Consider the following 8,381-nt stretch of genomic DNA (forward strand, 5'->3'; position numbering starts at 1 on the left):
TTAGTAGCTCTTGCATCTGCTTCTTTTGCTTTCACCTACTACAACTTCGACCCCATAGCATAGCAGCAAGTTTATGGGCAGTATCTTGTTCTGTTCATCAAGAAGTGCTGTCTTTGTCAAAATCTTCAAAGCCATTGCATGCACAACCAAACCTGCCACTTCGCTGTGTACTGGGACCACTGTACACTCTAAAAACTTTTTGCACCTCTTGGCGCTTATCTTCAACCCAAGCAATAGTCAACATCTACCGTGCATGTCTTTTGTTTTTTTAACGCAGTGTGTCCAGTACTTCCAGGTCACAAACAGCAAGTATGAATCAGCATGACGAAGCATTGTTGACTAGAAAGTAGCAAGTGCAGTGTTTTAAAGAAAGGAAAGCACGCAGAGTAGATGATACTTGTTGTTCACTGGTTAGATCGTTTTTCGCGGGAAGGTGACAAAAAAGGGCATTTGCACTCAGGCAAGCGAGTTACGGGGAAGGCCTGCCAGGTGGTCCAAATTTCCGGAGTCGCCTACTATGGCATGCCCCATAATCAGATCGTGGTTTTGGCACGTAAAACCCCATAACTTAATTTTTAATTTATATGTATATATATGTGGGGTTCGGAAAGCTGGCCCTATCCCCCCCCCCCCCTCCCGCCCTGAAGAAGCAAAGCTTTCCACCTATGTTGTTTAACATGAAAAGCTAGTATTAGCATTAATATTCCGATTCATTATTGTGCATGCAGTGAATATGTGTGTACAGTGCTCCGCGATTCAAATGCGATAATCGGTCTGCGTGGGTGCTTCTTGCTCCGCCGGTGGGCGCTGGAGACACCGAGCCAAGGCATTGTTGTATACGATGCAAACGATGGTCTTTGTGGTGTATTGTGACTGCATTTGGGACCCCCAGCAATCGACCAGCACTCACTGCTGGCAGCTATGTGTGCTGGCATGTGCACACCTGGTTGTCATTCAAACACAATGCGCTGACCAAATGGTGGCCAGAGCTTTTTGCGGCATCGGTGAGTACCGAGGGGATGAATGCATGTCACAGTGCGTCACACACGCTGTCACTTTCATGCGATACGAAAATGCATCAGCTTGGGTTGTCCCCAGTGCCCACTGGTGGCGCAAAGAGTGCCAGGTAGCCGCACGCTCGAAGTAGCACGCTTCAATTGCTGAGCACTGTACATATCAGAATTATTAGGAACTGGCTGAATTCTTTTCAGAAAAAGCTGCCTGAAACCTGACATTACCATGGTTCCTTCTTCGGTAACTCTCCGTGCTTTACTAGTTGAGAGCGAAACGTTGGAAAAACAGTCACGCCTTGTATCTGACAGCAGCACCCTTGGCTTCAGAATTGCAGATTCCATCAATGCTTTTCAGGTGGGTGCTTTTTTCTTTTGCTGTAGAAGAACTTGCACAGGTGGAACCGTTCCAAAATGGCAAATTTTTGTTTTACCATGAAATTTTGTTATCCTGTGGTTAAAAAATGGCCATCTTGTTTGTTGCACTTTGGCACTCAAGTTCGTTAATTAAGCTGAAGTAGGTTTCTTGATCTCTTAATGAGCAGAATTTTCTTAATGAAGAAAAATGCGTGAATGGTGCTTGAACTTGCTTATTTTTGTAAAAGGAACATCAGGACATGTTGCTGTGGTCCTGAATATCAAATGTTACTATGTTCTTACTAATTTCGTGCCTTATAAATGTTTTTCATTGGCCTTTTCTTTTTCTTGCTGTGTTGCTCTGCCCTGGTAATAATGACGTTTGAATTAATTGAAAGCTTGTTTTAATTTTGACTTCAAAATGCATTGAAGGCCTAGCAGCCCCACGAATACATTCACCTTTTATTGAATTATAGAAATTTATTTATAATCCCAAGTTTTTGTGAAGCAACTGTGTATCTTGACACTCGTGTATCTACAAATTGAGGCTAAAACTCCGAGTATAGGCTGTGTGCCCAGGCTTTGAAGAATATTAGTCTTTTTATAGATTCTGCACTCTAGAAAACTTTCAGTAGCTGTCTGCAAAAATTTTCAGAACATTTGAACTGAGAAAAGTCTGCTATGTTCTGAAACTTCAAATGTACAGTGACAACACAACTGTGATGCCCAATTATTATATACGATATACATTTGTGCATGAAAATTGTCGATGAGTTGCCGCCTGTACCAGACAGATGCTATTTTCTTGCTTTACGGTACAAATTTAGACAGAACACAAGGACACAGGACAAACGCTGGTACTGACATGATGTTTCATACTTGTCTTTCATTTTGTGCTTAAGTGCAGATCTAAACCCTGCTAAAGCCTAAATATATGCTTAACACGTTCACTGCGTAGCCCGTTATCATAGTTTTGATCTCTGTGCGTCGTGGCCCACCGGTGGGTCACCCGAGGCTTTCCGCGGGTGCGGCGTGACACACCGGTGGAGCACACTTCTGAGGCTGTTTTTTTCCGCGTGCTGAAAGATGGCTCTACTGGCATTTTCGGTCGCAGCTTGCGCGGGTTACTTCAATCACGTATGCTAGCGAAGAAAATCATCACGTGATTCACTTGGCCCGTGCACTTCTAGGAAGTTGCTTCACTAGGGCCGCATTTTATAAGAATACATTGTCCATTTTCGGCTCCATTTCGCGTGACGTAGGCCTGACGGGATCATCAGACGAAAGCAGCTCTCGACCAATCACAGAAATGAAAAGCAGCAGATACCCGCGTTGACGATAGCGTTCGCCATTCATTGTGCGCTGTGGTTCAATATGGGCTGCAAGGTGCATCCAATAGTGAGGTCCAGTCGCCAATGATCCAATAGTCAGGTTGCTTCCCACGGACGTTTGAACGGCACGGCTATACGTCATCGAACAATAATGACCTGACGTGAAGGACCAAATGGATCATAAAAACAAAATGGATAATGGATCTTTGTAGCATACGGCATCTGGAGAATTTATCGAGTCATTTATTACTGCGACTCTGCTCGCTTCATCCCCAGTGAACGCGACTGAAGCGCATTCTCAAGGATGTCCTTGAAAAGCGGCGCCCTTTCGGTCTACAAAATTTCTGCTTTATGTAACTAGAGCGCGGCCAAGAGTTTCGGTCGTTCTGGTCCGAACAAGTGCCAGAAGCGCTTGTTGCTCTCGCACCCTCAATTCTTCTTTCTTTTCCTGGGCATGCACAAGTTTCCACAATAAAGAGTTTGCGTTTTGAAGCCGTTGCCTGCTCCGTTTATTACCCACCGACCAGCTACCCTTTGTAGGGCAAAGCCACGTGACCCTGCGTTTCAGCATTCACTAAGCACCAAGACTCAAGAACAAGACCTCAAACTCGACATTTTATTGAAGTACTTCCAGAATAACTTTCGGAAGAAAAAAAAAACAGTTCAAATCACAGCATTTGCAACTAAACGTCTTACGTGCCACCAGCTCACGATGTCTAAAACGTAGTCTATGTTCAGGAGTTCTACTCGTGCAGAAGATTGAAACATGGCAAACACATAAATGGCCTTCCCGCGCAATCTGCGCAAAATGTAACAACTTTCTTCGCCATTACCCTTGCCTGCTCTGGACTTCTGCGAGCTCTCAGCGATGCGTAGCATCCAGTACATCTCCTTCGGACAGACCGTGCAGGTCCATCGGCCTTTTCCAGCGTATGGGCGCGCTTTGTTCCGCGTGTCCTTTCGGTCTCAATGTGAGCTGTGGCGAAGAGTGCGCGTGCCAACTCCTCGCGGAATTCGATGATTGGCGACGTTTTACCGTCCACCATTGAACGGACAACCCATGCGTTCACAACTGCAGTTCCAACGATGAGCTCCACCGCAGCTTTCCTATACCACTTGAGCCCTTTCCGTAGGCAGGAGTAGTAGGACGTCATCTGGTCACTGTAGTCTACGCCCTTTTTCGCCACGTTGTAGTCGAGGACTGTGCGCGGTTTCATAATCGACTCACCCTTTCTCGTTTTTTTTCCGGTATCAACAAGGCTGGCGTCATGCTCAGCAACCGTTGTCATCATGAGAACGGGCCGTTTATCCAACCACTTCAGCACCTTTACGCCGTTGTGGGATTCAAGACCAACGACTTCCCCTTTTTTTACTGTAGCTTGTGTAACTTCTTTCGGAAGCCCCTTTCGGTTCGATCGGAGAGTGCCACATAAAAATGTATCATCTTTCAATAGGCGTGACGCAAGCGGCATGCTCGCGTAGAAGTTGTCGACGAAAAGTGTGCGACCACAGCCGGTGAAGCCAGCCATCAAATTTACTACTACTTCTTCGGCATGCCCCATGCCCGCTGTGGCGCCAGATTTTCCGGCATATATTTGCACTTTCAATGTATAGCCCTCCTTCGTACAGGCCTTGTATAGCTTGACTCCATACTTGTGGGCTTTACCAGGGATGTATTGCCTAAAGGCGAGACGCCCACGCCACGGAATCATAGTTTCGTCAATGACAATCTCTTTGCCTGGCTCCAGCACTGAGCAGAAATTGCGATTCATTTTTTCGATCAAGGGTCGAATACGATAGAGGCGATCCTGCTGTGCGCTGGGTTCCTCGTTATCTGCGAAATGCCAGAACCTTAGTAGCAGCAGAAACCGGTCGCGGGCCATGTTCTGGCGAATGCAGTTTACGCCGTACAGATCGCTTCTTGCCCAGTAGTGCTGCAGATTAGGAAGCCTTACTAGACCCATGCAGATCAGTACACCAACGAACACTTTCATTTCTTGCACGTTTGTCTCAGTCCATTTCACGCGCGATTTCTCTTGTAGGACGTTCGAGTCTATGTACTGCTTCCCATACCTGTTTGTCTCACGAACCATCATGTCCCAAATGTCATCAGTCAAAAAAAGAGAAAACAAGCTGAGAGCATCGTTGCTAGTCGGGAGGCTGATTAGCACAGGGGGGCTCGAATATGACATCGCTCTAACTCTAGTCGTTATCGCATTCCAGTTTTCGGCAGGTAATGCAGCCTGGACATCACCGTTTTCCGAATCCTCAGATACCACTTCACTGCAACCGCTTGACTCACCATCCCACAGTTCAGAAGAACTTTCCAATAACTCTTCGAGGCTGTCATCGTCGCTGCTTGAACACTCAACGTTCGCTGGAGCAGAGGTTGTGCCGCGCGAAGTGGATGGCAACGTATTTGGGCTGCCGTGTGACCTGGCGGATCCGCTTCCACCGCAGGGTCTTTTCTTCTGGTTTTCTGTAGCTCCGTCGAATTTTTGACAGTCCATCACGATTTTTGAATGTTCGTAAAAAATGGAAAGCACAAGGATGAGGACCACGAGGTTTGGTACTGAGAGTTACCCAAGTTATTGCGAATAGGACAGACTAATTCTTCAGCTGAGCTCTTGCACACATTGTGAGCGCTTTTCAAAAGTACGTTGCGCATGTGGAAAGCGCCCGAACAAAAGGCTCGAGCGGGTAGCTGGAACATTTTCTTCGCCGTTTCCTGATAGCCGTCAGCTTTATCATCAGACGCATTGCAAGCGCCAATGTCAATAAATACAGGCGCGCTTTGTATCTCTACCGCCATCTGTCATATGGTAGTGGAAACGCATTTTCATGCATTTGTGGAAGCATGCCGTCGCCGCACTGCAAGAAACGCCTCGTTGTTTGCGCCAGCACGGCTGGACTGCGTTGCGTGACCCACTGGTGGGCCGCGACGCAGTGAACGTGTTAAATTTGTAAAGAGCTTGCTAAATAATTTACTATAATACTTTTTTCTGCAGACCAGTTTTCATTTCAGTACTGAAAAGGTGGATCAGTCATGAATCATGATACATTGGCTCACTTTGTTTCTGCAATCACTGTGGCTGCCACACATGAGTGCAGCCAGAAAAAATACATGCAGCATCGGTACTGTTTTTATGAGCAACCTCATCGTGCCTAGCTTTAATGCTCCATTGTGTCAGGAAGTTCTGCTCTATGTCATGACGTCGCAATAATGTAAACACCAGGTCAAGATGAACTTTAACATAAAATTAAAATACCTTATAAGTGTTTTCCAACCTTCTTCATTTTCATGTGTCATTTTACATGCGAGAAGCATGTGGTAAAGTTTGCACAATTTCAAAACGATGTGTCTTGCAGTGCAAGCAATGTGCTTGTAGTCTTTTTTTTTTTTTTCCATCTCCCATGCTAACCTGTTTGCTTGGATGGCCTTTAGGTACAGATGCAGCAAGACATCTGCCTTGCAACACTTCCGCATCGTGCGCTGTCTGATGTATTCACTTTGCTGGAAATCAACATGTCAAACATTGGATTTGATTTGCCTGAAATCTCGGCAGTTCGGTCTGTACCCTTGCTGCAAACAGGGCGGATATCTGGCTGCTGCTATTGGTTCGAACAAGAGTGCTTTGGTGGAATCACTCTGAGCAGCTACAGTGTTGAGGACACATCTCTGCAAGCAGCTGTTGTGTTTAGCAGTGGTGTGCACGGTGCTGCGGGAGCTACAGTAAGGGTTGGGACATCGTGTGTGGACAGTAACATCAACATCTGGCTCGACAATGTCAGAAATGGAAAAGTGTTGCAGTAAAGGTCTTGGTGTATTGTTGCAGCAATTTACCTACACTTGGTGACAACCTAACTATTTACTACAAGCTCCGCCCACTAAATTGCAGTGCACCTACCTTCTATGCATCTGGTCTCTGAAGCATACTTCCAATGAGAGGCAGATTTTGAAAAAAAGGTTGTGAGAAGCAGCCTCTCATTGGAAAAAGCGCATGAGAAGACAGCACGTACCCTGCCCATTTTCCTTCCTCGCACGTGCGAGAAGACGCCGCCGCATAAAACCATTGTCCATCTCGGCTCGGCGTTGTATTTACAGCGAACAGTGAGCAGCTACGATCTTATTGCACTTAGATTTTATACGAAATGCCACGGTGACGCCGACAGTGAAACTTCGCCTGCAGTGTCCATGTAATTGCTCTCGCAATAAAAGCTTGGCATTTTCACTCGGATTGTAAAGCACTGACTGCAATAGCAAGATTCAGCGTTGCACTTGAACTTCTCGGACAGTGTACTAACTATACACAGACGCGACATACGTGGGTGTGCCAAAATTTATGGTGCCTTTAAAAGCTTTAAGACGCAGTGTAGAGCCTGTAATGATATTGCACAGGCGCCACTACGTTTCCCGTAAAGAGCTGCGCCACCAAAATTACATCAGTTTCAGGTTTGAGCACTAGCTGATAATGTTTTACGCTTTTAATATTTAAAATTCCAAGAAGATTTAAGATAAAATGCATGCACTGTGATTGTTATGTCTCATGACATTTGTTTGTGGGCTGCCATTCTCAAATTCTGAGGAACAATCTAGTCAAGAATGTAAGACCTGGTCTGAGCAACTTTAGTAATTGAATAGTGCAGCAATGTAACCCTCAGATACGGCATGCATAACCATATTAAGGATATAGCATAACCATACCCAAATATAATCGGAATCCCATGGCGACAGCGATGACCAAAATTCGCTTGGAGTGTCCATATAATCGCTATCGTAATAAAAGAAAGCAATTGTTTGGAAACCATCACCACTGGTTGTCAGTGTGATTGAATAGCTGGACATCTCTAGAAAGATATTCACTTTATTAAAGGAATGATGCACTGGATCTTTTATATTGCTTACAGGGAAGATATTTAGGTAGTGCTCGCTGTTTCAGTAAGTCATTAAGAACAAAGCCATTAATCAGCACATCTATACCAGTATTAGAGGTGACATTACAGATAAGCCGATTGTGTATTGTGTCTCTAGTGGCACGAGCGCTAGCGTAAAGGCAATTGGCTGCCATCCTCCTCTTTGGCGGAGCCCTCTCTCATTGCCACCAGAGAGGCTGGCGGGAGGAGAGGAGGGCTGTTCTGCCTAATGAAAAGAACCCTGCTATGGTTCTGCCCAACTGCTCCATTGCAAAATTTCCGACCATAAGGTTTTCTGCAAAAATATGTTTCAGACGCCCCAAAACTCATGCGCAACAGCAAGTGCGTCTTGAAGAGCTATATGTATACAGGGTGCCACAGCTATTTTGCATCAAACCTTTAAAGAAGACAGGCCATTCTATGCGAAGAGAACCAAGTGCGTATTGTGTCATAGTCGTCAGTAATGTTTTGTTGATGCCATTCAATGTTAATTCCATTTAGCAAATGTTTTAATTACTGCTCTCAATGTCATGCTGTCAATAAAGAAATTGTAGGAAATTGAAAGGAACTTAAAGCTGCATTGTTTTCAGCGAGGTACATTTTGCTCATTAATTTTTTTCTGGCTGATAAAGAAAGCCCACAAAACTGAAAAATATCGCATGACTAACCATCTGCTCGCATGAAAAAGCAGTGACCTCAAACAAGCTTCGTAGCAGTTAATGGCAGAGCTGACACTTTATCATGCACCCTACCCACGACAGTGCAATCG

General features: G+C 45.3%; 1 protein-coding gene across 3 annotated transcripts in view; it reads left to right on the forward strand.

The window, feature by feature from the left end:
- Nucleotides 1–6,524, forward strand: part of LOC142578713 (protein arginine N-methyltransferase 9-like) — a 37,813-nt gene extending 31,289 nt beyond the window's left edge. For all 3 annotated transcript variants that reach the window (XM_075688212.1, XM_075688211.1, XM_075688214.1), the window contains 2 exons: nucleotides 1,212–1,368; nucleotides 6,144–6,524. In XM_075688212.1, the coding sequence (XP_075544327.1) occupies nucleotides 1,212–1,368; nucleotides 6,144–6,512 (526 nt within the window). In that variant the 3' untranslated portion in view covers nucleotides 6,513–6,524. The remainder of the gene's footprint in view (nucleotides 1–1,211; nucleotides 1,369–6,143) is intronic.
- The last annotated feature ends 1,857 nt before the right edge of the window (nucleotides 6,525–8,381 follow it).

The sequence above is a fragment of the Dermacentor variabilis genome, chromosome 4 (genome assembly GCF_050947875.1).
Source record: "Dermacentor variabilis isolate Ectoservices chromosome 4, ASM5094787v1, whole genome shotgun sequence".
NCBI lineage: Eukaryota > Metazoa > Arthropoda > Arachnida > Ixodida > Ixodidae > Dermacentor > Dermacentor variabilis.